General features: G+C 48.2%; 12 protein-coding genes across 12 annotated transcripts; 9 read left to right on the top strand and 3 right to left on the bottom strand.

Annotated features, from left to right (window-relative positions):
* Positions 1–277: 277 nt before the first annotated feature.
* BDV38DRAFT_279273 (uncharacterized protein) lies at positions 278–970 on the bottom strand (the record flags this gene model as incomplete). The annotated part of the gene is made up of 2 exons (XM_032058973.1): positions 278–470; positions 531–970. 2 exons carry the CDS (start codon positions 968–970, stop codon positions 278–280), a joined length of 633 nt encoding a protein of 210 aa, XP_031917436.1.
* A 592-nt stretch (positions 971–1,562) lies between these two features.
* Positions 1,563–3,425, bottom strand: BDV38DRAFT_296879 (alpha-glucosidase; the record flags this gene model as incomplete). Its single annotated transcript, XM_032063029.1, has 3 exons — positions 1,563–2,824; positions 2,881–3,301; positions 3,354–3,425. The coding sequence occupies 3 exons, from the start codon at positions 3,423–3,425 to the stop codon at positions 1,563–1,565; spliced, it is 1,755 nt and encodes a 584-aa protein (XP_031917435.1).
* Positions 3,426–3,722: 297 nt separating this feature from the next.
* On the top strand, positions 3,723–5,378 carry BDV38DRAFT_296877 (putative MFS maltose permease; the record flags this gene model as incomplete). Its single annotated transcript, XM_032063028.1, has 1 exon — positions 3,723–5,378. The coding sequence occupies exon 1, from the start codon at positions 3,783–3,785 to the stop codon at positions 5,376–5,378; it is 1,596 nt and encodes a 531-aa protein (XP_031917434.1). The 5' UTR covers positions 3,723–3,782.
* A 397-nt stretch (positions 5,379–5,775) lies between these two features.
* Positions 5,776–7,543, top strand: BDV38DRAFT_296874 (Zn(II)2Cys6 transcription factor). Its single transcript, XM_032063027.1, has 2 exons — positions 5,776–6,539; positions 6,590–7,543. Exons 1-2 carry the CDS (start codon positions 5,791–5,793, stop codon positions 7,407–7,409), a joined length of 1,569 nt encoding a protein of 522 aa, XP_031917433.1. The 5' UTR covers positions 5,776–5,790; the 3' UTR covers positions 7,410–7,543.
* Positions 7,544–8,875: 1,332 nt separating this feature from the next.
* Positions 8,876–10,808, top strand: BDV38DRAFT_237745 (cytochrome P450). Its single transcript, XM_032053623.1, has one exon. It carries the CDS (start codon positions 9,323–9,325, stop codon positions 10,514–10,516), a length of 1,194 nt encoding a protein of 397 aa, XP_031917432.1. The 5' UTR covers positions 8,876–9,322; the 3' UTR covers positions 10,517–10,808.
* Positions 10,809–10,954: 146 nt separating this feature from the next.
* BDV38DRAFT_237744 (putative urea hydro-lyase/cyanamide hydratase) lies at positions 10,955–12,098 on the top strand. The gene is made up of 2 exons (XM_032053622.1): positions 10,955–11,690; positions 11,755–12,098. The coding sequence occupies exons 1-2, from the start codon at positions 11,165–11,167 to the stop codon at positions 11,976–11,978; spliced, it is 750 nt and encodes a 249-aa protein (XP_031917431.1). The 5' UTR covers positions 10,955–11,164; the 3' UTR covers positions 11,979–12,098.
* A 27-nt stretch (positions 12,099–12,125) lies between these two features.
* BDV38DRAFT_204415 (glutathione S-transferase) lies at positions 12,126–13,324 on the top strand. Its single transcript, XM_032052504.1, has 2 exons — positions 12,126–12,938; positions 13,031–13,324. The coding sequence occupies exons 1-2, from the start codon at positions 12,378–12,380 to the stop codon at positions 13,226–13,228; spliced, it is 759 nt and encodes a 252-aa protein (XP_031917430.1). The 5' UTR covers positions 12,126–12,377; the 3' UTR covers positions 13,229–13,324.
* Positions 13,325–15,288: 1,964 nt separating this feature from the next.
* BDV38DRAFT_237738 (FKBP-type peptidyl-prolyl cis-trans isomerase) lies at positions 15,289–16,948 on the top strand. The gene is made up of 6 exons (XM_032053621.1): positions 15,289–15,928; positions 15,995–16,062; positions 16,119–16,179; positions 16,264–16,284; positions 16,375–16,416; positions 16,479–16,948. The coding sequence occupies exons 1-6, from the start codon at positions 15,801–15,803 to the stop codon at positions 16,534–16,536; spliced, it is 378 nt and encodes a 125-aa protein (XP_031917429.1). The 5' UTR covers positions 15,289–15,800; the 3' UTR covers positions 16,537–16,948.
* Positions 16,949–17,483: 535 nt separating this feature from the next.
* BDV38DRAFT_204307 (fatty acid desaturase-domain-containing protein) lies at positions 17,484–19,355 on the top strand. Its single transcript, XM_032052502.1, has 2 exons — positions 17,484–17,836; positions 17,907–19,355. The coding sequence occupies exons 1-2, from the start codon at positions 17,646–17,648 to the stop codon at positions 19,348–19,350; spliced, it is 1,635 nt and encodes a 544-aa protein (XP_031917428.1). The 5' UTR covers positions 17,484–17,645; the 3' UTR covers positions 19,351–19,355.
* A 667-nt stretch (positions 19,356–20,022) lies between these two features.
* BDV38DRAFT_204317 (sterol desaturase family protein) lies at positions 20,023–21,263 on the top strand. The gene is made up of 3 exons (XM_032052503.1): positions 20,023–20,327; positions 20,408–20,913; positions 20,987–21,263. Exons 1-3 carry the CDS (start codon positions 20,113–20,115, stop codon positions 21,181–21,183), a joined length of 918 nt encoding a protein of 305 aa, XP_031917427.1. The 5' UTR covers positions 20,023–20,112; the 3' UTR covers positions 21,184–21,263.
* BDV38DRAFT_268606 (uncharacterized protein) lies at positions 21,238–23,258 on the bottom strand (the record flags this gene model as incomplete). The annotated part of the gene is made up of 4 exons (XM_032056808.1): positions 21,238–21,539; positions 21,598–23,024; positions 23,081–23,135; positions 23,189–23,258. The coding sequence occupies 4 exons, from the start codon at positions 23,256–23,258 to the stop codon at positions 21,238–21,240; spliced, it is 1,854 nt and encodes a 617-aa protein (XP_031917426.1).
* A 1,509-nt stretch (positions 23,259–24,767) lies between these two features.
* On the top strand, positions 24,768–25,580 carry BDV38DRAFT_268605 (glycoside hydrolase family 11 protein; the record flags this gene model as incomplete). The annotated part of the gene is made up of 2 exons (XM_032056807.1): positions 24,768–25,114; positions 25,181–25,580. 2 exons carry the CDS (start codon positions 24,768–24,770, stop codon positions 25,578–25,580), a joined length of 747 nt encoding a protein of 248 aa, XP_031917425.1.
* Between the last annotated feature and the right edge of the window lie 519 nt (positions 25,581–26,099).

Raw genomic sequence — 26,099 nt, 5'->3', positions numbered from 1 at the left:
CTCAGCGCAATGCTTGCGAAAAGGTCGAACGGTGCCTTTTCCTTCCGTTCGAAACTGTAACTTCTTGACTGACGAATGACGAGTTCTTGGCCATCTATATGACTGTGGAATATTCGCCCGTGCTGCGGGCCAAGAAAAGACAAAACGAGCACTGGGAAATGATACTCATTAGGAAATTGTAGACCACACTGGGCGATTTTCTCTGGTGTATCAAACAAAGACTGCTGATATTCGCGTGGCACCTGGGGCTGGCGGGCCCTGTTATACATGGAAGATATTATTGGTGCCAGCTCGCCGAATAGCATCGAATCATTGCCCCCTTCGCAGGTCTGGACCAGTACGAGCGTGGTATGCGAATATACGTGGTCCCCAAATGATTCTGGCTCGAGTATTGGCCCTGCAGACCAGAAGTTAGGACTGCTCGGATAGTAGCAGTGAAGGCCAGCCCTAGGAGAAACGGATGAGGCGCGCTATATATCAGTGTCAGTGAGTATTCTCATTTGAAATACCAAAGGCGTAAGTCTACTCACCTTATCCAGTTTAGCTGGCGCATATGAGCTGAACTAAATATGCCAGGCGGCAACGCTCTCGGAAGCCCTCCCAGAATGTAGCTTTTGAAATACTGAGCTACGATCTCTGTGCATAGGCCTGTATCCCAGTAACCGTTGTCATCGGCCTGTGCGTCTGCCGGTGGGTCATAATCTCTGAAGTCGAGATTTGGGAGCTCTTCAGGGAGGAGGAGATCTGGACAAACTGGATACTTTCGCAGATCTTCGAGGGGCATGGACGTGAAAAAGCCTAAAGCTTCTTCATCCGAGCTTTCAGGATCAAATCCAATACGTCTAACTTTGAAGTCTTTTAAAACAGTGTCGTTGACTTCGTTTCCGTTCAGGAGAGCTTCTGGTTGTTTTACGACCAAACTTTCGAACAGGAGCTCCACCCTGCGAGACGCCCTACTGTTGGTGGGCATGGTGAATAGAGGATAGAGAAAACAGAGACTTCCAGCTATCTTACTGATACCGCCAGGACACTGGTGGTGGTGGTGGCTGGGAGAGGGGGAGAGGGAGCGAATGTGAGAATTTTGGGGGGAGAAGTGGAAAAGAAGACAGTCACATGTCTACCATCACCAATAATATCCAGGGGACTATTTAATATATTTTATAGATAGAGGAAAGGTCCTGTATTGTATTTTTCTATTTTTCTTTTTGAAGTTATAGTAATGACTAGTAAGTAGAATTTCTATTTATCTGTCAGGAATTTAGTTATCTGTAATGGACAATTCTTACAACAAGCTTTCCTAACTCTTTCAGCCTTTGTTCTAGTTGATTAGAGAGGTTATAATGATTACTAGAGTATTCTCTGTATCTACTTCGCCGATCATCATTATCTCCATTGATATGCGGAGCATGTTCAGGTAGGCAGCTATAAAAACATACAGTCAGTTAAAACTTTCCCAATATTTTCCTTTTTAACACCGTTCACTGTCAATCTACTTTCGGCCTGGCTTTCCTCTAAGGTGAATCTATGCTCTGAGGTAAATGGCTCTTATGCTGTCTAGTCTATCATTGTGAAATATAAATTCTACCCTCAAACGGTCGTAATGTTTCAGGCAATAGCTCTGCATAGTTGCTGACCAGCAGCTTCATCTCTTCCGTCGCTGTGGCCTGTGTAAATGGCTGGTTATCAGCCGTGAAGTTCAACGCTACCAGAGCTTTCTTCTCATCCCTTGACTTGAAAAAGCAGAAAGTCTGCTGATTGTCAAAGTCCACAACCTCAAAAGCTCCGTGGATAAACAATTCTCGGTACTCCTTACGCAGCCGGAGGACTGACCTCCAGAAGGACAGCACGCTTTCCGGATCGTCCGCCTGTTTCTGCACATTGATTTCAGGGTACATGTCATGGGCGCGCATCCATGGCGTCCCCGTCGTAAAACCGGCATGGGGTGAGTCGTCCCACTGCATAGGCAGTCTGGCATGATCACGGGCCAGAATCCGCAATCCGTTCATAATGCGATCTTTGCGTGTTGAATCAACCCCTGCTGCAACTTGTCGCTCTGCTTCTTGGTAGTATCCGCGACCCTCAATATCCTTGTACTCCTCGACTGGCCAGTCGCGTGGGGCGTTGATCATGCCGATTTCCTGGCCCTGATAAAGGAACAATGTCCCTGTCATGGCCATCATCATCAGAGCAAGCATTTTGGCCGATCGTTCGCGATGTTCAGGGGCATCCGACGCAAATCGAGACACTGAGCGACCATTATCGTGATTTTCGCAAAACGCTGTCGTCCACCCGTCAGTACCCTCAATGAAGGACTGCCACTTGGTCACGATGGATTTCATCTCCGTCAGCTGCCACGGGTTGAAAATGTACTTGTCCTCCAAACTTTTGCCCATACCAATGTGGCCAATATCTAGATGAAATACCATGCTGAGCTGCTTAGCGGACGCACCCACATACTTCAAAACATGTGCTGGGTCAGGTGTATTGGCCAGCTCGCCGATGGTCACCACGTCCCCGTACGGCTGCAGGGCATCGTCATACATCTCCCGCAGAAATTCATGGATACGAGGTCCGTTGCACCACATCTCGATTGCTGGTTGGATATAGCTTTTGGGATCAGTAACCTGTGCGTCAGGAAAGTCCGTGTGCTTGCTGTACTTGTTGACGGTGTCCACGCGGAATCCGTCGACGCCCTTGTCCAACCAGAAGCGGACTGCACTATCATAAATGGCCTTTCGTGCTGCCTCGTTGTCCCAGTTGAGATCGGGTTGCTCTTTAGCGTATAGGTGGAGGTAATACTCCTGGGTGTGTTCGTCCCATGTCCCTAGAAGTTCGTTAGCTCGGGATTCGTCTTTGAAGTCTGGGGAAAGGAATACATACAGGTGCTACCGGCGAAGTATCCGCGGTAGTTAGTGGGGGGCAATCGATTGCCATCTTCATCATACCGAGGTGGGCGCCAAAAGTACCAATCTCGCTTATCGCTATCTTTGCTGCTGCGACTTTCTTGGAACCATTTGTGCTGATCGCTCGTGTGGTTAATAACCAGATCTAGGATCAATTTCATGCCCCGCTCATGGCAGGCGTTTATAAGTTTCTCGACATCTTGGACAGTACCATAAGCGGGCAATACATTTTCATAGTCGGACACATCATAGCCCATGTCATGCATAGGAGAATCATACATAGGCGATAGCCAGACAACATCCACGCCTAGTGAGTGTAGGTAGGGGACCTTGGAAATTAGACCGGGAATATCCCCCCAGCCATCTCCATTGGAATCTTTAAATGAGGCGGGGTAAACCTATTCGGTGGGTGAGTGTCGCCTTTCGTCGACGAATGGTGAAGGTCATTACCTGGTACACGGTGGCTTCCTTCCACCAGTTATTTTCTCCAGAAGGGACTGTACGTACGGCGTGAGGCGACATGATGGCTGTATGAACGTGGTGCGAAATAGATTCTGCTGCCGTCGAACTCGTCTTTATACGGCATTCCACATACCGCTTCCTCCGACTTGCTTCCGTACTGACTCCGTATTGCCTCCGACTAGAGCCCGGTATGTCCTCCGTCCACCAATCAGGGCCTTACTCCCGCGCTCGGTGGGGATCCCCAGATTCTCCATTTTTCGCATGTACCCCAGTTCTCCAGGGCTAGATTCTCGTCATCTGATAAACTGCAGAACATATAACTTCCTACCTCACCCATGTTCGAAAGTTCTCCAAGCTTGCTCACGTCCCTGTCTAATGGAAAGCATCTGAACACTGCGTTTTCACCTGACACCCACCATGTCTACCCTAGACGCCATTGAAGCCAACGATGGTACTCAGCGAAAGCCTTCGCTGGTCCATGGAAAACGGGCCGCTCAGCAAGAGCAATCTATGACCCTATGGCAGGCAATTCGTCTGTACCCCAAGGCTGTCGGGTGGTCAGTCCTGTTATCCTCGACCCTCATCATGGAAGGCTACGACCTAGCCCTACTGAGCTCCATGTACGCCTCGCCAGCGTTCAATCAGAAGTTCGGAAGGCAGGCTGGCAACGGTAAATGGACTGTCCCAGCCTCTTGGCAGTCCGCTCTATCCAACGGAGCCCGGGTTGGTGAGGTAATAGGCCTATTGATCAATGGTCTGGTCTCAGAACGACTCGGCTACCGCTGGACCATGGTCTCCGCATTAACAGCCATGACCGGTGTGATCTTTTTGTTCTTCTTCGCCGTCAACGTCCAAATGTTACTAGCAGCTGAGATTCTCGCCGGTATTCCATGGGGTGTGTTCCAGACTCTACCCGCAGCATATGCGTCGGAGGTCTGTCCTGTGGTGCTACGACCGTACCTAACCACCTTCATAAACATGTGCTGGGTCTTTGGTCAATTCGTTGCTGTCGGTGTAAACCGTGGCTCAATCCAACGAGAGGATCAATGGGCCTGGCGTATCCCATTTGCAGTGCAATGGGCTTGGCCCGTCCCCATTCTAATCGGCTGCCTCTTCGCCCCAGAATCACCCTGGTGGCACGTCCGTCGCGGAAATATATCCGGTGCCAAACGCGCTCTACTTCGGCTAACCTCGAGCGACCCAACCTTCGACCCAGATGCCACAATAGCCATGATCCAGCACACGAACGAACTTGAGAAATCTGCAACAGAGGGAACGCGATACAGAGATTGTTTCAAGGGCGTGAACCTACGGCGAACAGAAGTCGTTTGCGGCGTTTGGCTAGTCCAAACCCTCTGCGGCCAAAACCTCATGGGCTACTTCGCCTACTTCTGCGTACAAGCCGGCCTCCCAACTGTCCGCTCCTTCGACCTCTCTCTAGTCCAATACGCCCTCGGTGTCATAGGTACACTAGGCTCTTGGTACCTAATGACAATAGCAGGCCGTCGAACCCTCCACCTCGCAGGTTTAACCAGTCTTTTCACCCTCCTCATAATAACAGGAAGTCTCTCCTTCGCACCAGACTCCAACAACTCCGCAAAGTGGGCCATCGGTGTCATGCTTATCATCTTCACATTCTGCTACGACTTTACCATTGGGCCCGTGACATACTGTCTCGTCTCAGAGCTATCCTCAACAAGACTCAAAGCCAAGACCATCGTCTTAGCAAGAGCAGGCTACAATATAAGCAACATCGTCGTCAACGTACTGACTAACTATCAACTCAATGACACGGCCTGGGACTGGAGCTCGAGGAGTGCGTATTTCTGGGCCGGAACCTGTTTAGTCTGTCTGGTTTGGTCTTTCTTTAGAATGCCTGAGCCTAAGGGCCGGACGTATGAGGAGCTAGACGTGCTTTTTGAAAAGAGGGTTTCTGCACGCAAGTTTGCAGACACGGTTGTGGATCCCTATGAGGATGTTGTTGAGGTGAGGGTTGATTCTGCTAAGGAGTAGTGTTTTTCATCTTTGTGATATTGTCTGTTTTGTATATATTGAAATCAGTGAATACAATTTTCTATCTTTCTTCTATTATATGTGCGTCAGGCGTAGATATTTCACTTAATGCATTGATTGGATGCGGTTAGTTGTGGATGAATGATGGGAGGATGCGAGTGACAATGAGGCTGTATTACGACAACTAAACTGCCTCACTAGCTTATACCAATGATTAATACTTATCTTTCTACGTATACTCATAGTATCAATATTTGTGCATCGTTATGTAGATGCACACTATCAAACCCTAAAACCAAACCCAAACATCCATCCAACCACAATTAAATTACCTCGGTTCCAAAAACTTCTTGGCGCTGCGACTCACCATCCGTTCCGTTCCAACCAGTCCTAACCAACCACATTCAAACCCATGCCGCGAGAAACCATCCCTCAAGCTTGCGACGCCTGTCGTCGTCGCAAAGTAAAATGCACACCACACCGCCCATGTAGTCCCTGTCGATCAATAGGGCTGAACTGCCGGTCAACTACTTCTCGGCGCAAAAAAGGGCGACAGGGACGTTCGGCTAATGTATTGTACGAATTGAAGGCAAATACAAATTCAGATGCAATTGACGAGACCTCATCGAGTGGTATTGCACCTGCCGAAATGCCTAATGATACACCGACGACGGGATATGTAAAAAGGTCTGGATTGTTGGATGATGGACTCGTGCAGAGCTGTGCTGCGTACTTCTATTCTCGGATGTTGGGGACGGTACCGATTTTGCATCCCGATAAGTTCCAAGAGCAGGTGGAACGTATGAATGAGTACCCTCATGCGTATTGCCTTGTGGTGGCGTTTTGTGCCTTCGTGTTGACGCAGACGGGATATCTTTCTTGCCATCAGGGTACGGGCCCGGATATGGGCCGCGCGTTGTTGGATGAAGCCATGGCTGCTCGGCGACATTTGGATCCGTTTTCTGCACCTATTCAACTTGGTATTACCATTGCTTTTCTTCTATACGGGTGTCATATTGGATGCGGAAATCAGCGTCAGGCTTATTACTTCCTCCGCGAGGCCACTACGTTTTACACGGCCGATATGTTGGACCAGTCCCCCGATGAGGACCAACCTTGTTTCTCGGGGAAGCTATTTTGGTTGTTATTAATATCTGAACGGTTAGTTCATAACCATACCTATTGTTCAACATATTCTGATAGTAAGATAGTGCCCATGCAATCCGCCGGCGGCGTCCAGTAACACTGCAAATCACAAGCACTAGCCCAACATTAAACACATCACCCTTAGACACCTTCTCCGTCGGCTTCAGCCATTTAGTCGACCTCTACCGACCTTTCGACGAATCCTTCCTCGCAATCTGGAACGGTAACCAACCAATCTGCACCCGGGAATCCCTAGTCCAGCTGGAAGAGCACCTTCAGCGCTCCGTCCCGGCAGACCTCGATATCCCGGATATCCTCCTCGCCGATCTCCGTGTCTCGCAGCAATGGCTCCGCACAATGATCTGGCAACTTGCCACAACGGCAGGCTTCCTATCCAGCACGCCTACCCACCCAAGCCTCGACTTCCGGTATCCCCTCCAGATCGCCCGGGACTTGTCCTTGGCCACATGGAAGCTTTCTCGGGAGAGTATGGAGACGCATGGGGTCGGGTTGATCGAGAAGATATTTGAAGTGGCGTGTACCTTAACGGATGTTATGGCTTGTTTGTCTTCGACGGGGTTGAGGTCTTCCGGGTTTGAGATGGGGCCGCAGGATTATTTGAAACATTTGTGCTCGTTGGTCCATTCTTTGCACGGTGGGAGGAAAAGGTTTTTGCCGTTGTTGATGGCCAAGGTGGAGCATACTTTGCCGGTGATGGTGATGCCCATTAGTAGGCATCTCGGGCTGGAGGATCTGGGGAACCATGATAAGGGGGAGAAGAAGGGCTTTGAGGGTGCAGGTGATGTTGAGCGGGATCTAAATTGGGCGGAGATGAGTCGGATCGGAGATATGACGCCGGATATTGATGATGCTTCCTTATTATGAAATTTCGAATTGGACATTCCGCATCTGGTGTAGCCTAATATACGGAACTCCCATTCCGGGTCATAGAGTGTATTTCAATTTGATTCAAACTGGCTGATACGTAAGACCAAAGACGAGGTATTGGATATTATAAGAGTGAGTATCAACGACTCCATTCCATTGCAAAAGCGTTTTGGAATCCATGATTGATCTTCGACAAGACTCATTGGCTCCTTATTCTTATCTTTTTCTGTATTATATCATAGTGCTGGCTCTTGAGAGACATCATGGGGGTGAAGTCCATCAGATCCCCACACCAACCTTTCTTCGTAAATTGAAAGATGCGCCGTGAAAGCAGTTTCTCCTGATAAGCCCATGCAAAGGTAAAGAGAAGAAATGTGTCCGCTTGGGTGTCCCTCGTAATAATCAGGCCCAGCTGTACACTGGAGGAAATTCACGGTGTTCTGGGTGAGGAATACATTCTCTGATTGCAGATGACGGAAGGGAACATTTCAAACAGTCCAACATTCAGGGTCTGGAGACCAATAGGAAAAGTGAAGGGAAAATAATCATATACATATTCAAAAGATACAGGACCAAAAACAGAATAAAAGAATAAATCAGTAAATGAGAACAACATAAACATGGGCTCACGCCATTTGTGTCAAGCCCGGGAGGACTTTGTGGATAACCATTAATAACGATATCATCTCAACAACGGGCAATTAGGACCCATGGCACAATCGGTGAGGTTTTAAGTCTGTTTAAACTCACCTTAGTGAGTCTAAAAAACAAATAGATGTGAAAATTAGAAATCTGTATCAAGGATAAACTGTGTCGCGTGCATATCGACTCGATACTGCGCTAGGAATCGAGCTAACGACACTCAGATTGGCGTTGATTATGGTGTGTATCGACCGATGAAAGAATACTAATATCTCAGAAGGGGCTCCAATTTGCTATCCCCTTAAAGGTCTATCACATGGTGGTCTGTTGCATTTAACATGTTACATCGTGCTGCAAGGCCACGTAGCAGGTGCCGGTGTTAGGGCTAAGGGCCGTCCCGCAGACACCCCTGCCCTATGGCCACTTTACCTCTGCCCATCCATTTTTCACCCTTCTTGGGGCTTTTTCAGCTGGTGGGACACCATAGCGTCTGAATGGTCGGGGATGTGGATCTTAGGCGCACTGTTCGTCGCCAAGTCTGCAATAGGATGTTTAAGTCAGCTTAGTGACAGGCCATCGATCCCTTCGAGTGGCCCACTCCACATACTACTGCGACCGTGCTATGTTAAGAAGTTTGCGTAAGGGTTGTAATTCCAAGCCCCCCATTGGCAGGATCTCGCACAGCAAAGCGCAATTGTGCTATCTTAGAGTGCCAAGTGGGGTTATGCAAGGGTACGAATGGGTCACCTCCAGTTGTTCCAGGCACTGGCTAAAAGTGGAGTAAGGATGGTGGTGTGAAAGGCTTTGTCTCTGCGATTTCACGGGCTCCGACCGAACCGTTCTCATTCTTTTCTATTATCGCCAGGCATTGAATTCTGGCTATTGTTATATACAATGGTTGACGCCGGAAGTGTTGTTCTCTTAATTGTCGGGTTGATTATTACTCATCTTATCACGAATCGATTCTGTCTGTCTGGAATTCCGGGCCCCTCGCTGGCAGCCTACACTCGACTGTGGAAGCTGTACAAGGCATGGAAGGGCGACCACCATCACACGGAGATTGACCTTCACCGGAAATATGGCTCTTTGGTACGAATCGGCCCCAGACATATCTCAGTGAGCGACCCTAAGGCCATCCCGATCATCTATGGCATTAATAATGGCTTTACCAAGGTAGGTCAGTTTGCAAGTCCTTCTATCCCAGAGGTAACCATCTCCAGACGGCTTTCTATCCGATTCAATCCATATCGTGGGACAAGAAACCTCAAATGAACCTCTTTTCTACTCGAGACGAGCGTTTCCATCGTGACCAGAAACGTCCTGTTGCCGGTGCTTACAGTATGACCTCTATCCTCGAAATGGAGTCTGCTGTCGACTCGTGCACCGAGCTGTTTCTGTCCCAGATCCGAAAGATGGTGACGGAAAAGGCGCCGATTGACCTCGGGGTATGGCTGCAATACTACGCCTTCGACGTTGTTGGCGAGCTGTCTTTCGCTCAGAAGCTAGGCTTCTTGGAGAAAGGCCAGGATGTAGACAATATGATTGAGGCAATCCAGGGAATGCTCACATATGCGTTGATATGCGGCCAGATCCCGGAGGCTCACAAAGTCCTCCTCGGGAACCCTCTGTTCCCTATTCTACTCCCTCAAATGGAGACATGGAACCAAGTGGTCGTATTCACCCTGAAGGCAATCAATCGACGAGCGTCCCTACAGCGCGACGGGGATCTGAAAAAGGACGAGATGGACGAAGCAATTGGCGGAAAGGACATGATGTCTCGGTGGCTGGCAATCCATAACGCTGACCCGACACGGTTATCGACAAGAGACCTTATTGTCCACCTATCGGCAAACGTCTTCGCCGGATCTGATACAACTGCAATTGCCCTGCGCGCAATTCTCTACTATCTCATCTGCCACCCAGACAAAATGTCAAAAGTGCGAGCGGAGATCGACATAGCAGACCGAGAGGGTAAACTCAGTAATCCGATCTCCTACCACGAATCAACTACACATCTTCCATACTTTGGGGCGGTTATGAAAGAGGCAATGCGCTTGCACCCATCAGTTGGAGGGAACCTCGAGCGTCATGTGCCGCCGCAGGGCGTCACTCTTTGCGGCCAACACATCCCAGGCGGTACAAAGGTTGGTATCAACCCCTGGGTTGTCCACCGAGATCCGATTGTCTTTCCTCGGCCGGACTCCTTCCTCCCGGAGCGATGGCTGGAAAACCCCCCCGAAAAGCTAAAAGAAATGGAGAAAGCCTTTCTCAACTTCGGCGCAGGCTCGCGATCGTGTGTTGGGAAGACAATCTCTCTGATGGAAATGCGGAAAATTCTGCCTCAGTTGTTGCGCGAATTCGATATTCACTTGCATCAGAACAGGCCGTGGAAGACAAGAAATGTATGGTTTGTGCAACAAGAGGAGTTCATATGTGACTTGACACCAAGGATGCACTCGTGATAGGCTTTCGTGTGGGCTTTAGCTCGAGCGTTTCGAATACATGATACGATCTATCTTGCGCTGATAGGCTCCTTGCTAATTTAATTGTCTTGCATGAGTGTAAATGATAATGAACAAGAATTTGGGTCTTGTCAGGCTTCCAGCTTCACATTCCTGCAAATCAGTGCAGATTGAGTCTCATATCATTAAATATAACCTCTTCAGTTGGTTCGCTTTGATGTAACATATAGAGGTAGCATGGCTCTCAGTCAAGGCATGCATAAATAACATAGGTAACGTAAGCAGCATATGGTGCATAGATCGTGATGTCATGGCGGTCCAACAATGTTCCGGCCCCGGACTATCCATTTTGGGCAGTAAATTGGAGTGGGTCTAGACTGGTCCATAGATCTTCGCCCCATATCCTATCTCTCATCCACATCAATGCTTGTTCGCGGGCGATGATGAACGCAGAAAGGATACCTTAGACGGTATTTGTGTGAGTCACTCAAGTGTAATTTGTCAGCTGGAGAAATATCAAGGACATATAAGGATTCGGCATCACCCCCGTTGGATGGAAACATTCATCAATCAGAGCGAATTTCATTGAGCCTCGGCCCTCGATACACGCACGACAATTTTTCCACAACCTCCAAAGAGCTTTTCAATATGTCCTCAAACTCAGAAATTGAATATGGCTTCACTCCGGTAATCTCTTCCGCATCAGCCCTCCTCTCCGCGGCGAAGCCATCCAGCCCAGCACCTTTTATTTCCGTAGCCGATACTCCCGTCCCCCAAACTGCCTTGGCGCAGCGCATCAATCAGTATGCACGCTCCCATCTGCCTGAGCCTACCTACAACCACTCTCTACGGGTGTATCACTACGGTCTTGCGATTAAGCGATATGTGTTCCCTTCTTGGTCTTTTACCGATGAGACCTACTTTCTCTGCTGCTTGTTACATGACATTGGGTCGACAGAAGAGAACCTCACGAAGACGAAGTTAAGTTTCGAGTTCTACGGAGGATTTCTAGCTTTAGACGTCCTGCAGGACCGTACTGGATCATCAGGAAATGCAGTTGCTCCTCGTGATCAGGCGGAGAGTGTCGCTGAAGCGATTATCCGGCATCAAGATCTGTGTGAAGAAGGCAAGATTACTGCCGTAGGTCAATTGCTGCAACTGGCCACTATATTTGGTAAGTCCTAGCCCATAATACTGTGGCCACTTCCGCCAGAGTAACATAAACCTGACCTACACAGACAACACCGGTGCTTATGCCGACATCGTTCATAAATCGACCATTGAGGACGTGTCACGGCATTACCCGCGCAAACAATGGAGCAATTGCTTCGCAGCAACTATCCGCCGGGAGAACGGGCTTAAACCGTGGGCGCATACCACGACTTTGGGGGAGGAAGCCTTCCCGTCAAAGGTGCTAGGGAACTCCCTGATGGCACCATACGAGCAATCCGGCAGTCTGTAGTGGTCTCATAACAGTGGGATCTCGGTGAATGAAAACAATGCGTTACAAAAGCCGATTCAAAACCCGTACAACATTTGAGACATAGCCTAGTATCAATTACTACAAATTGCCAATTTCTTTAATTTATTTAACGCTGCCTATAGGTACGTTTGTATATGATATTTCTCAGGACTAAAGTTTGATACGAACTCGTATTTCCTGCAACGTGCGACTCTCAGACCTTTATTTATAGATTTCGTCATCACCATGACTTCATGCATGATGCCCCGCACCAAAGTCACCCGCTCTTGCTGACTAGTTAAGTTACTTTGACTTGACTTGATGAACCTCTCACCCTTCCTCAGCCATTGAACTTCCCCATATCTACCTAGTTATATTTTGTAAAGAAAAGCAATCACAATGTCGCAGCGCTCGAACGGTCCGTATCGACTCATCTACTGGCCCAAGATACCCGGTCGGGGAGAATTCATACGGCTGGCCCTGGAGGAAGCCGGGGCCGACTATACTGACACAGCACATGAAGAGGATGGAATTAATACCGTACTATCACTCATTGATCAGCACTACGAGGGCGATCAGTCTGGCCCCCCTCCGTTTGCACCGCCCATTCTCAAGCATGGCGATCTGCGCATCAGCCAGACACCCAATATTTTGCTCTACCTGGCCCCACGGCTCGGACTGGCGCCAGATGGGGACGCCATCTATCACGTCAACTCGCTCGCTCTCACCGCTTTAGACGGATTGAGTAATGAGCCTCACGATACTCACCACCCCGTTGCCGTGGAACTCTACTATGAGGATCAGTTGGAGGAGAGCAAGCGGAAGTCGGAATCGTACCGGAAGAATCGGCTGCCAAAGTTCCTCTCGTACTTCGAGCGAGTGCTGAAGCCCCAGGCGGCGCAAGGCCGTCCGTGGCTGTATGGCGAGACGTTGACCTTTGCGGACCTTGTTCTTTTCCAGGTACGTCTAGATTCATCTCCGGGCATTGGACGCTCCTACGTGCCTAATGAAAGCCACATTTGGCTCGGCCTATTACTAATCGCATACTACAGTGCATTGATGGCCTCAAGTTTGCGTTCCCTCGAGCGCTGAGCAAACTGGAGAAATCGGGTGAATATTCGAATGTATTCCAGCTCTACGAAACTGTAAAGAACCGGCCTCGCATCAAGGAGTATCTCGCAAGTGAGAGGAGACAGAAATACTCAATGGGTATCTACCGACAGTATCCGGAGCTGGACGATGCGGAGTAGCTTCATAGTCTATATCCCATGTATATGGAGCACAAAGGAACTTTAATGACGGATTCATAAATGAAAATTCTATCAGGAATAACGAACATTACCTTCGAGCTCTATACTAAGCCGCATGCGTGTGTATACAGACATCTCTATTTAAAGTGGTCTCCGGGCCATAGCTACGCTTTTGTAAGGTAGCAAACAAGTTACTGGTTTCTCAGAGAGACACGTATAGAAACTCTGCAACAGCGCCCCATGACAGGTAAAGAGCTTGAGTGTACTATAGTGAAGACCTTCTTTCCCACGCGCCAAGAGTCAGCTACAACTAGAAGGTGAAGATGTCCTTGACAAGCAACGATACGTTTATGTAGGACATACCAAAATCCCTTCTTCACGCCATCCGATGTGGTTGACCGGCATAAGGAATCGGGGTACGACTTTGGGAGGTTAGAGGTGTGGGAGTGCATCGGAAGACGACGCGCTCATCGGGCATTGGGATCTAGGTGTATCGGGATGTGGAATATGGACGGGGTGCCGATTTGGCCCCGTTTTACACTACCGAGAATTACTCCGTAAATGAAAAAGCTCTATTACGGTTACTGTGTTGTTGTAGTATGGATACATGAAACCACTAGGTAAGTTCATGTGATATCCCAGTTAGGAAAGGATAGGATGACTCTACAGCTCGCTACGGCCTCGCTTGCTGGTAGTCAGGTTCGGGGGTGGGGTTCTCCGATTTCATTCCGCTTTATTTGCTTATATTTGCTTATATTTGATTAGCAGATATTAAAAGGGACCTGATTGTTTTGACTGGCCCACCACGGGAAGTAGTTTAGTTACTTTTCCTTGTCTCGTTGCGCATCTGTTGCTAATCCACCGCCCTGCGGGGCCTCTATTAGTTACAAGTATAGAGCCGTCTAAAGACTCCTGGCCAAGGAATGCATAAGTCTATTGTTTCGTTCACTGCCAGTAAGAGCTGTAATCGAATTACACTTCCAGTTATGACATTCAATGTACACAATGCGAGGATTCTAAGCTTATATAGAAGTAGTTTGATTTAACCCAAGAAGTCGCACACAAAGTACTGGATTTTTGAATAGGATATCGGCCTCATAGGTAAAACCAGCTTCCAAATGGAAACGTGTTCAAATGAAGAATTCATTTTTGTCGCAAAGACTCTGTGACACTAATGGTGATATAGCATTTCATAAAGCAGACTTTCTATTCCATTATCAGCGTACACAGAGTCAAGCTTTCTCTTAATGTAATATACTCAATGGCTTGTGGAAGCTTACACTTTTTCCTTTAGGCGTCTTGTTTTCTCTGCTATCCAATTAGACGTTGATTCGATGAGCGCGTAACTGTGAGCTTCCCGAATTGGGAAGTACACCATCCACGCGAACATGCAAGTGACAATATAATTCCTATCACACCGTCCCCTTAGCCTTGCCTTATTCTGTCTCCCTTAGGTCCTTAGTGTCAATCAAAACCATGTCTCAACTAGTCTCCTGATAAATACTGTCTCTCTCCCCGCCATTCACCTTCTACAGTAGGGCACCCTCACCCTAGTAACAACGGACGAGCCTGTTCAAAACTTGTGGAAGTCTGCGACCAGCAGAGCTGACGCCCTGTAGCCGTCTAAACCCTGCCCATTATGAGGCAACCCAGTCCCTTGTATAGATGCACCTTGTGGGTGCGGCCTGGGGCAGACGAGAATACTGGCCCAAATATGCGTTCATGGTTTTATCCCTGCGATGGAAATGAGAATTAAGGCCTAGGTTCTGGAAATGGAGCCTGATAATCTCCCAGGGATCAATCTCTTATAGTTTGTGTGGATATACGGAGAGCTATCTGCTGCAAGGAAGGGGTTGGCAGTTTTTCTGATTGGCTGTTCTTGAATACGATGTTACTAGAGTTCAAACCTTTGTGGGGGAATCTGGATATTCATATGGATGACCATGCTAAAAATAGTAATATCAGTCTCTCGGGGGGAGATATATATTTCTTGAGGTTCTGTGTTAGCCGAGAATCCTGATTCTGTAACCAACCCCTTTACCACCGTGCTACAATGGGAAAATGAACCTAGTTGCTATTTCTCTAGAAGCTCTAGCATGTCTCATGGAACTCATACCATAAATGTAGAATTTTTTTCCCCCTTTCTTTTCTTCAATACTTCGTCAGGAAAACTTGCTGAAATGGTGCCAAGAAAAAAGAGAGGCGCGATTCCCACAGAAAATGAGAACGTCAACTCAATATGAGATCCTCACAAAAGCAGCCGGATCAATAGCTGTGGAAAGGCTAAAAACGCCGCCTGGTCCATAAGGCTCCAACTATATCAAACGCGCGCCCCCCAAACCAAAGAGGAAACGTTGGGGGAATACACCACGTTTACCGAGAACACCCGTACCCGAACCGAAAATAACGCGCTGAATACCGGCGCGATACACAATTCAGGGACGGAAGCCCCACTTCGCGATTATAAAAATTGCCCCTCTTTTCCTCGCGTCTTGTTCCCTGGACTCTTTCTTTCTTCCCCTCATCCCCTCATTATCTTCTTCTATTGATCACCCGATCACCGCATCTCACAATGGGCGTCACCAAGCACATTCTCGCACCTGGCAACGGTACCGACAACCCCAATGTGGGAGATGAAATCGCCATGCACTATACCGGATGGGTGTACGACCCCAGCAAGCCTGAGGGCAAGGGAAATAAGTATGTTTGAAGTCCTCTCCTGGAGGGACGTACTAGTCGACAAGGACTGATATCAAGGCGCAACAGGTTCGATAGCTCCTATGACAGGGGTCAGCCGTTGAAGGCGAGTATTGGCATTAAACGTTTGATCAAAGGTTTGCCCTGCCTTTCCCCCTTTGTATACTGCGTAGTTGCTAAACCTATTTGGTAGGTTGGGATGAGGGTGTTCCTCAGATGAGTCTGGGAGAGAAGGCTTTGTTGACCATCACTCCGTGAGTATCAGTCTATGATGTCATGCAGTCTCGTCTCGTCGTTATCGTTATCTAATGTTGCTTACTAACTAACCATCGGCACAGGGACTACGGCTATGGAGCTCAGTATGTTCCCCCCCTTCCCTTCTCCATAGATCAACGGGACCAATTCGATGTACTCTTCTCTCGATGTGTAAGGTATACTAACAACAATAGGGGTTTTCCCGGTTTGATTCCCCCCAACTCGACCCTCCTCTTGTAAGTCTCTCATCTACCCGACGCTCTTGTTTCAAGGAAGTGACGCTGACTTCAATCAATAGCGACGTCCACCTCGTTTCTATCCAGCGCAAGGGCTCCACCACGATACTTAAGGCTTAGTTAAATGATACTGAGGCAAAACCTGTGGTTTTCACCATCGATGACTTCACCGTGTGGATGTTCTGATTTTTGTAAATTGTTTCTCCGCAATAATCGTAGATCTGAATTCTTAGGATTGAATGTAAGGTTGGTAAAAACGAGCCATGCGTGCTGGTGGAGGGGAGTCTCGCATAACCACGCATGGTTCACCTAGCAATTCCTTATACATCTCGAACATAGCGACTACTCATAGCGCTGGGCATGGTTACCAGTGATTTTATGCAGATATATGTGCAGTATTGCCCGGCGATGATTTCTTTGGAGTTTATCCTCACACTTCCTACTTGCATAGCATATATCCTCAGATATTCATTGGTTGTATTTGTCGCAGAGCTCATGTAGATGTCTATTTTGTGAGATAGCAATTGGGAACCTTTCACGTATGCCATCCTTCAAAATAATAATCAAAAAAAAAAAAAGAACAAAAAAATGACATCATGCGATCATGAAACACTAGTTTATTTGCTTCATAGTTTCTTTCGAAGGATAAGGTTCAATGGCTCACTCCTAGCAAAGTTCTAGAACTGTAAGGGAACTGATTAAGAAAGATATATCATGGATGTCTTTTATTCGATGGTTGCACGGCAGGATATAAAAGACAAGTGAGATCAAATCCCCAGCTGTCGTGTTGTAATAAGCTAAGCCCTGCTAGTCGGCCACGTGACCCTTCCACCATTTCAGCTTTAAACTCGTCGTTCACAAAGGGGTTGGAGTGAGTGTTCCGCCCACATCCACGGCCAGGAGTGGGAATTACTGAAAGTCGACTTGTCTGGGTAAACTTAATCGAATCTCATAAGATGTGCTAAAGAAGAACTTTCCTTTACTAACCCCATAAACAAGAAACTCCAACACCGCATCTTACGGCATGGAACGTAATCTCCGAAAATAATCCGGACTCCGGTCCCGAAAGGAAAGTATCAACTTGGTCAGATTTTATTTTTGTCCGTAAGCTATATTTAGTCCGCCATATTGATCTCTCGGCCCGGAGATCCAACCAAGCTTAAACCTGACGTATGAACCGTGGTACAAACTCTCTCCCATATACCAATTAGTTGCCGCCGCGTTGAATCATGCAACAACAGTCTACCAAAGACACGATTCTCTCCCGTGGACACATCGAAACCCTAATTGCACAGGGCCAGTCGATTATTATCGTGAACCAGAAGGTCTTTCGGGTGGATGCCTGGATTCCGTATCATCCTGGCGGACAGAAGGTCATCCAGCATGTTGTTGGAAAGGATGCAACGGATGAGTTTACTATGTTGGTCGCTGAATTCCCTATCCTGGTTGAACGCGAATGAGTTTGTGGGTCCGATGCTGACGGCCTGTAGATTCCACTGTGAAGAGACGCGACAGATGATTGGGAGGTATCAAATTGGGCGGATTGCGGGACGATGGACGAATTTCGTGCCGCCAATTCAAGGGGGAGTTTTTCGGTCGGACGACGAAAGAAATGATGATGATGAATCGACTATCTTAGTCAAGGCACAGCAAGATGCTTCCTCAACTGGGCTCAAAGCCCCCACTGTTGATGTGGACATCCACAAAAGATGCAGCCAGCCTGAGCCAGGGGAGAATATGGTCCCTCAAGACGGAATGACCTTTCTCGACACGCAAACAAAAGAAGAGATCAAACTCACCCTATCCAAATATCCACCTTTGGACTCTGCCACTCAGGACGAAATCATTGCCAAATACCGACTGCTGCACACGCAAATCCACAACGAAGGCCTCTACAACTGCCACTACACAGCGTACGTCTGGGAATTCGCCCGCTGCTCCCTCCTGTTCGGGACCATGCTCTTCTTCCTGCGCATCGGCTGGTACAACACCAGTGCGCTCTTCCTAGCCTGGTTCTGGTCCCAAATGGTCTTCGCCGCCCACGACGCTGGCCATATCGGAATCACCCAGAACTATACGATCGACAGTCTAATCGGAATGACGATCGCCGCACCCATCGGTGGCCTCTCCCTAGGCTGGTGGAAACGCAGCCACAACGTCCATCATATCGTCACGAACGCGCCCGAACATGACCCCGACAATCAACACCTCCCCTTCCTAGCCGTCAACCACCGCTTCCTCGGCAACATCTTCTCCACCTACCACGAACGACTTCTGGCTTACGACCAGGTCGCCCAAGCCCTCGTCCCCTACCAAGCCTACCTCTACTACATCGTCCTGCTCTTCGGCCGCTTCAATCTCTACGTCCAATCCTGGCTCTTCCTCCTCAAAGGCCAAGGACCTCGCAAGGGCCCCGCCCAATGGCACCGCTGGTTCGAGATCGGCGGAAATCTAATCTTCTGGCTCTGGTTCGGCTACGGTATCCTCTACAAATCCATTCCAACACCACTTGCCCGCATCTCGTTCGTCTCGATCAGCCACATGGCCACAATGCCCCTCCACGTTCAATTCACCGTCTCCCACTTTGCAATGTCCACAACCGACCTCGGACCGAACGAGTCCTTCGCCCAGAAAATGCTCCGCACAACAATGGACGTCGACTGTCCGCCCTGGCTGGACTGGGTCCACGGCGGACTGCAGTTCCAGGCCATCCACCATTTGTACCCCCGCGTGCCGCGCCATAATTTGCGCAGGACGCAGGCGTTGGTTATGGAGTTTTGTCGGGATGTGGGTATCCCGTATGCGCTTTATGGGTTCGTGGGTGGGAATCGGAAGGTCCTGGGTGGTTTGGCGGAGGTGGCGAGGCAGGCGGCCATTTTAGACAAGTGTCGCAGGACGGTTGCTGAGAGGGGGGATTTGGTCTGGGGGAGGTAGAGGTTATTTATCAATCTTGAGTGGTTAATTTGCCTTTGCTATTGATTACTTTTAATTTCATTTCTAACCTCCCCCTCCACCCCTTTTTCCTTTTTTTTTTCTCGCCTTTTCTTTGTTTACGTGAGATGTGGATATAGGCAGAGATGTTGTTGGGAAATCCTGTCATGTGATTCGCTAACCTCGCCAGCATCCCTGCATATACTATGCCTACCTTAGTTACTTCGATCTTTACCTCTCCCGTCGGTAGGCTGTATTCGAATTCAGAATTCTAGAACAGTGGTAGGCCGAGGCGCGGGGAACAATGAATATGTTGTAGTGTGGTCCAGCGAAGCAATTATACTTACCGATTATCAGCTGAGTAGCATGCTACATCCCACTTTCACCTGATTAGATATCCACATGGGTACCCCGGATATCCGAGATGTTTTATTTTTTTTTATCCGAAGGATAACAATCAATGTTCCGAGTTTCAAATATCGTACGACCCCGGAGTGCCGAGCGCGTAGGTCAAGGGGGCGTTTGGTAGGTATTGCCCGTGTGTGGGTAATCCCCACGGTAGGTATTCTCCGCCGTAGGGAATGAAATCCACTCATGTAGGTAAATCGCCAAACCCTAACAATGGATCATGTAGGTATTTCCCAATATAAGAAGGGGCCTTGGATCGTTTCATGGTTCAATCTTTTTTTCGATATTAAACTCTTGTGTTTTTTTTTCGCCCCTTTCTGTATATTATATTCGTGACAATTCGGTCATTACTTCACGATGGATGTGCTTCTCGACATCCTCGACACATTCGTGTTCGACAGATTATATGCATCAGTGTTACCAGCGACGAATCCGGTCCCGGCACCTGCAGGAACATACAACAAACACATTAACCTCTATTACCCACTGCCACCGTCTCCATATGCAGACAGTAGCAGATGGAAGCGAGATGATGTCGCTCGACAAACAACATCTCTATTCCTAATTGGATGGTATGTATCTCACGACTTAGCAAAAACACCCCCCCCCCCCCCCCACCCCCACCAATAAACCCAATTCTAAACCTCCACAGGATCTTCGCAACGGCCTTGTACTTAATTGGCAGCACAATCATCTACCACACACTCTTCGACAAGCGCCTAATGCGACACCCACATTTCCTCCCTCACCAAATCCGCCAAGAGATCCGCCAAGGCATAACGTCCATCCCCGTAATCGCCGTGCTCACGGCCCCGTTCTTTCTCGCAGAGGTACGCGGCTGGACCAAGCTATACGATTTCGCCGATGAAGCCCCCTTCCGCGCCTACAACTGGCTGCAGTATCCACTGTTTGTATGTTTCACGGACTGTGGCATTTACTGGATTCATCGGGGACTGCATTACCCGCCCGTGTACCGGTGGTTGCACAAGCCACATCATAAATGGATTATGCCGAGTCCGTTTGCTAGCTATGCGTTTCATCCGGTTGATGGCTGGTCGCAGAGTATCCCGTACCATGTGTATCCGTTGCTGTTTCCGTTGCAGAAGAGTGCGTATTTGGGGCTTTTTGTCTTCGTGACTATGTGGACGGTTTTTATTCGTAAGTCTTCTCTTTCCCTTTGTATTCATGATGTGTTGTGTCATGGGATATGAGGAGGGGCTAATTGTTGTAGATGATGCCGAGTATCTTTCGCAATCTGTGGTTGTCAATGGTGCAGCGTGTCATACCATGCATCATTTGTACTTCAACTATAACTATGGTCAATTTTTGACGTTCTGGGATAGGTTGAACGGGACATACCGCAAGCCGAAAGAGGACGGATTCATCCAGAATGAGAACCGCAAGGCTCAAGCTCTCAAGAAAGATTGAAGAGAGGGGCGTTAATGTATTTTTAGCAATTTAATCTAATAATCAATGCATGTATTATGTATCTCGACAACACCATTGAATGAATTCGTTCAGCTTGCCTAGATCATCTGTCGCGGCGTTGTCCAGGTACGGGAGCTTTGTGGAATTCTCGGTGGCGATGTCAAGCATCGCTGTTAATAGGAGCCAAAGCTCTTCTGCGTGTTTGGGGTACCCCAGGAGGAGCATTTGGTCGTTGTTTGTATCCTGGTATACCGAGTTCCAGATCTGTTTCCATTTGTTGGCGGCGGATTTTATTTTCTTCAGTGGCACGGAGCCGAAGAAGTCGGTTCTGGCTAGGAATGCAAGGGAATTCAATGCTGCGGTTATGTTTTAGTGAATAAAGGAAGAGGATGGTGGGGATGCCGCGGAACATACCGTATATCATGATCAATAGATGCTCTGCGGAAAGCGGGAGACTGGACGGTACGGGTCCGGGCTCGGAATTATCGAGTAACAGCCGGATTGCTTCCCTTACGGAAGGCATTGGGAGCTTGGCTCCATCAGTTGCCGCGATGCGACTGAAGGCAGATGCATTTTCGGCTTCCCATAGCTCTGTTCTCCATGGGAAGGGGCATTCCATCTCGAAGATCGATATGGTGGGTCGGTTCTTGAAGCATACCGTAAGGAAACCGTCCGCGAGAAAGGTCCAGGATGCCAGTCGTATACAGACTTCCTCTGTCACTAATGCTCTCCATGTATTATCGTCCCCAGGGCAGACCGTTGGAGACGTGGACCGCTTGAGCTGGAAGATTCCCAAGCAACGCATAAGAGACACCAGACTGGGATGACGGATGATACGAATGCGGCGTCTTGTTTCAACACGTTCTTGGCCAAATTGGAGCATTTCAATAATTAGCGCAGCCTGGAGGAGCTGGATGGTAGGTATTTGACGGGTAAGGTCGTGAGTGGGTGGGGCAACCTGTGTTGAGAGGGTTGTGATCTTCCGGAATACATGCTCTTCGGCCACGTCTAAAACCCGGGGTAATAATGATGCTTCATCTAAGGAACTACTATATGTTGCACCGGTTAAAAAGATTGAGAGCAGTAGTGGGTTGGAAACGTTGCCCGGGTCGAATGTTGGAAAGTGGACGACCGGCAGATGCCAATAGAGAGAATGGAAAAATACTGAGATAAAAATCGCAACGTTAGATACTGTGAATAGTGGAGCCAACTGTGCGATATCGAGTTGCAGCTGTGGATCCTCAGTGTCATTAAGTTTCATCGATTTTGAAGTCTCAATCAGTTCCATCATCAGTTCGTGCAGCTGCTCTGAGAGCTTTGTAGGGCCATAGCTTAGAAGATCAGTAGGGAAATATTCGTCCGTAATCAATGGAGGACGGAAGAACAGTTCGGTGCCTGGGATGTCACCGAAAGTAGCCGCCATAGGATCAGGCGGTACTAGCGCATCCTCGAGGTGGGAGTAGAGGCTTTCGAGATTTCTCCGGACAGAACATTCTGCTGTTGTTCCGATTGCGAGTCTGTCTCTTTCCACACAGGGGTCAGTGAAATGCCGAAGGAACGAAAACTGCGATTCCTCCTTTGGTGGAGTAGACGGGTGCCCTGATGGCGATGGTGAGACGTCAGTGGAGCAGGGACTTCCTATTGAAAGGTCTTGCTGCGACTCGAATGTGCATTGCTGTCCGAGCGAACGACAACGAGAGCACGGTGAACCTTTATCACACGCCCTTTTCGTAGCGAAACATTGATCGCAGGACTGCCTTTTCCGCCCGGGCTTGGCTGCCGGGGCAGGCTGTTGGTTGTATTTGATTGCACATGCTTTACTGTGTCGCCGGGCGACCTCTCTGTACGAACAAAGGATTAGATCCAGTTTTAGAACTGGAGGAGTGGTTGCCTTTACGGTTTCAAGAAAGATTTGTTGCAAAAGGGGCACGTGGAAGCGGCCTGGCCGGAATCTAGTAGATGGTCAATTGGCAACACCGCACGATGAATACCTCCCTGAACGTACGAGTTAACTCATGGCGAAGTAAATGCGCTTTTCGCTGGTATGATTTGTCGCACTGCGCACAACGGAACATATCTTGAATTTGGATTTCCCTAACGTTTACATTGAGTTGAGCGGAAGTTGATGCGAAGAAGATTTAGTGCTTTTGGGAAAGGCGGAAATTGTCCCGAGCACGAGTACGGTAAGCCATTGGGACCACTACGCAATTTATATTCTGATAGAATGAAACAAAGTCTTATGCTTATACTTTCACATGATCGATGGTGAAATATCATATGTAGTCCTATCGCAGTTCCCACGCTTGGATAGCGGGTTTATAAAGCTTTGAAGGCTGAAAGAAACAGCAAAATAAGCATCCATGTGCGGCATCCCTCGGTATTACCGGATTGAGTGATAGCCCTAGGTAACACTTTAGCGTAAATCCGAACAAAGTGTGGAATTATGGCCACTGTCAGCCTGACTTTAATATATCTAGATACCTTTGTGTACATAATGTTTGCAGGGAATGTTTTGCTTTGCTTTCCCTTTCTCCTCTCAATATGGATATTAATGCTAGATGTAAACGCGGGCTCTGGATCCCTGAAACCTTTGAGCTTATGGACAAGTATAGAAATAGATGTTCCCAGAATGAGTATTATGAAGCTCTGAAACGAGGATTCTTCTCTAGGCTCAATAGTCAAAATGATGTGAACGTCTGGTGGACTTTGCCAACTCTACCTTAGATTTGGTGAATACGTGATACGAGGCCTATTCTACTATCTTAAATTTACTATGTGTAAATGCAAAGAAGATACTGAATTTGCTATATTGTCCAATATATCCTAGACGTGTGGTATTTCGGGTGAAGAGCTCATTTTTCTTATGGTTGATTAAGGGGTATAAACGTACACTGAATGCTCTCTTCAGGAATACTGTTCCCTTAGAGTTCAGATAATTTGTGTAAATAGCCTCCAGTGCTTGGTAACCCCGTATTAACCGGGCAAATAATTTACATAATAGTACCCCTTGAACGAAACAGTCAACTAGAGCAAAGTCTAGGCCATACAACTGCAACTCTAAATATGGAGCATGTATACACGGCTCGTAAGCCTTCGGAGTTGCCCTACATTTTTAACGTAGGTATTGCTGATCTAATTCTAGAACCGCAGATCTCTGTTTCATCAAGAAACAGCGGAGAAAGATCGTGCCTCAACCGCGGGATATCGCCTACCATGCAATTGTTCCTTGTCATAATAGGCAAGCGTAAACGATTTATCCATCTTCAGGTAGGATCTGCAGGGCTGAAAGGCCCTACGGGATCTACCATGAATGTCAGACCGCTAGGTAGAATAGTCCCACATTTCAATGTAGCCACTGAACTGTCATGTAATCGAATATCTCTCAGGTGAGAGAGTCCAATCTACGTAGTTAATTTCTCACAGACAGGAGTTTGACCAATCCTCCATCCAGTTTCGTGTCTCAGTAGCTTGGGATCCGAAAAGTATTAAAGCAGACAATTCGCACCTTCAAGGGTCCATGACTCCGATCCCAAAACCAACGTTTCCAATTCCAAAGAATCATTCTGATAAGCCTCTTTGCCAACATGGTGTCAGTCAGCCGTTTGCTGTTCTTTCTTCCTCTCTTAGGAGCGCTCGCAACTCCCACAGATAGCACCACAGCCCAAGCTGTTGCTAGGTCTCCTGAATTTCTCGAGTACATGGGAGCACTCATCGCCAACGCAACCGGAGACGAAAACATTGAAAGACGCGATGGGACGTTCAAAACGAGCAAGGACGGCGTAGACGCCGCAGGGTTTTACTACTCTCTCTACAACGCCAACGGCGCAGGTGCCGAATACTCCGAGTTCGAAAATAGCGGGCAGTTCAAGCTCAGCTGGAACACGAACAGCGAGTTTCTGGGAGGAAAGGGCTTCAAGGGTGGAAGTCCTCGGTAAGCATTTAGTCAATCTGTATTTAGTCTTTCCAAGTCAAAACTAACGCAACTCCCACTTTTGAGCTCCCTGTCTTGGGACGGTCAGTTCCAGGCTGAAGGTGATTTCACCCTGGCGGTCTATGGATGGACCACTGACCCCGTCACCGAATGGTACGTTGTCGAAGCTCATGGAACTGGGACACCGGGCAATGGCCATATCCTCGGCCAGGTTGAAGCCGATGGCAGCGTCTACGATGTCTATATGCTCCCCTACAGGAATGTCCCTGAGATCTATGGAGTTACGAACTTTAACCAGTTGTGGTCTGTTCGCCGTGGTGCTCGCCATACCGGTACTGTCGACGTTGCTGCTCATTTCAAGCGTTGGGAGGAGCTGGGGCTCAAGCCCGGTAACCCTGTCTTTCAGATGGTCACTGCGGAAGGATTCAAAGGCTCTGGAAAGCTTGATTTCACTCTTCGGAAGTAAGATACTAAGGGAGCAGAGAATGAGAGGCGAGGTGTTGAACTAGGAGGCGGTCGTTGGAAAGGCCATGAGCCAAACGCTTGAAAGGGGGAAGTCGCTCTATTTTTAATCCTGTTGGATTTTCGCTCTTTTGAAATGTTCGTTTCTTCTTCATAAACAGAACTTTAGTCATCGAATACAGCCCCTTTTAGGCTATAAAGTACAGGTGGGGCAGTAGAGTTACGCGGTACTATTGCAAGAGATTGACTGGCATCGTATTTTGCACACATGATTGGTGTCATTAACCGAGATGAACTGCCAATATTCGTTGTTTTTAGGCTAGCAGTGATCTATCTCGAGACCTGCTCCACTCAACAAGCCGGAATAGCCTCGTTGTATTTAAATCCACAATGGCCGAAGTACGGCTGAGCGGACGGGAAGCCCTGCTCTCCACACCCTATGGTCGTATGTACTAGTTTAACATAAGGAATAGCTTGTATAGTGGAATACACATGTGCCGCTAAGACCGGAAGCCATCAGCAT

This window comes from Aspergillus pseudotamarii, assembly GCF_009193445.1.
Source record: "Aspergillus pseudotamarii strain CBS 117625 unplaced genomic scaffold BDV38scaffold_8, whole genome shotgun sequence".
Lineage (NCBI taxonomy): Eukaryota > Fungi > Ascomycota > Eurotiomycetes > Eurotiales > Aspergillaceae > Aspergillus > Aspergillus pseudotamarii.
This window is presented reverse-complemented; position numbering and strand designations above follow the sequence as displayed.

Excerpts from the sequence above, each read along its gene's own strand:
- BDV38DRAFT_204307 (XM_032052502.1), top strand. The coding sequence starts at position 17,646 with ATGCAACAACAGTCTACCAAAGACACGATTCTCTCCCGTGGACACATC. Across the intron at positions 17,837-17,906 it reads GCAACGGATGAGTTTACTAT|ATTCCACTGTGAAGAGACGC; the intron begins GTTGGTCGCTGA and ends GACGGCCTGTAG.
- BDV38DRAFT_237738 (XM_032053621.1), top strand. The coding sequence starts at position 15,801 with ATGGGCGTCACCAAGCACATTCTCGCACCTGGCAACGGTACCGACAAC. Across the intron at positions 16,285-16,374 it reads GACTACGGCTATGGAGCTCA|GGGTTTTCCCGGTTTGATTC; the intron begins GTATGTTCCCCC and ends TAACAACAATAG. Across the intron at positions 16,417-16,478 it reads CCCAACTCGACCCTCCTCTT|CGACGTCCACCTCGTTTCTA; the intron begins GTAAGTCTCTCA and ends TTCAATCAATAG.
- BDV38DRAFT_237744 (XM_032053622.1), top strand. The coding sequence starts at position 11,165 with ATGTCCTCAAACTCAGAAATTGAATATGGCTTCACTCCGGTAATCTCT. Across the intron at positions 11,691-11,754 it reads GCAACTGGCCACTATATTTG|ACAACACCGGTGCTTATGCC; the intron begins GTAAGTCCTAGC and ends TGACCTACACAG.
- BDV38DRAFT_296874 (XM_032063027.1), top strand. The coding sequence starts at position 5,791 with ATGCCGCGAGAAACCATCCCTCAAGCTTGCGACGCCTGTCGTCGTCGC. Across the intron at positions 6,540-6,589 it reads TTGTTATTAATATCTGAACG|TGCCCATGCAATCCGCCGGC; the intron begins GTTAGTTCATAA and ends ATAGTAAGATAG.
- BDV38DRAFT_204415 (XM_032052504.1), top strand. The coding sequence starts at position 12,378 with ATGTCGCAGCGCTCGAACGGTCCGTATCGACTCATCTACTGGCCCAAG. Across the intron at positions 12,939-13,030 it reads CGGACCTTGTTCTTTTCCAG|TGCATTGATGGCCTCAAGTT; the intron begins GTACGTCTAGAT and ends CGCATACTACAG.
- BDV38DRAFT_204317 (XM_032052503.1), top strand. The coding sequence starts at position 20,113 with ATGGATGTGCTTCTCGACATCCTCGACACATTCGTGTTCGACAGATTA. Across the intron at positions 20,328-20,407 it reads TCTCTATTCCTAATTGGATG|GATCTTCGCAACGGCCTTGT; the intron begins GTATGTATCTCA and ends AAACCTCCACAG. Across the intron at positions 20,914-20,986 it reads TATGTGGACGGTTTTTATTC|ATGATGCCGAGTATCTTTCG; the intron begins GTAAGTCTTCTC and ends TAATTGTTGTAG.
- BDV38DRAFT_237745 (XM_032053623.1), top strand. The coding sequence starts at position 9,323 with ATGAACCTCTTTTCTACTCGAGACGAGCGTTTCCATCGTGACCAGAAA.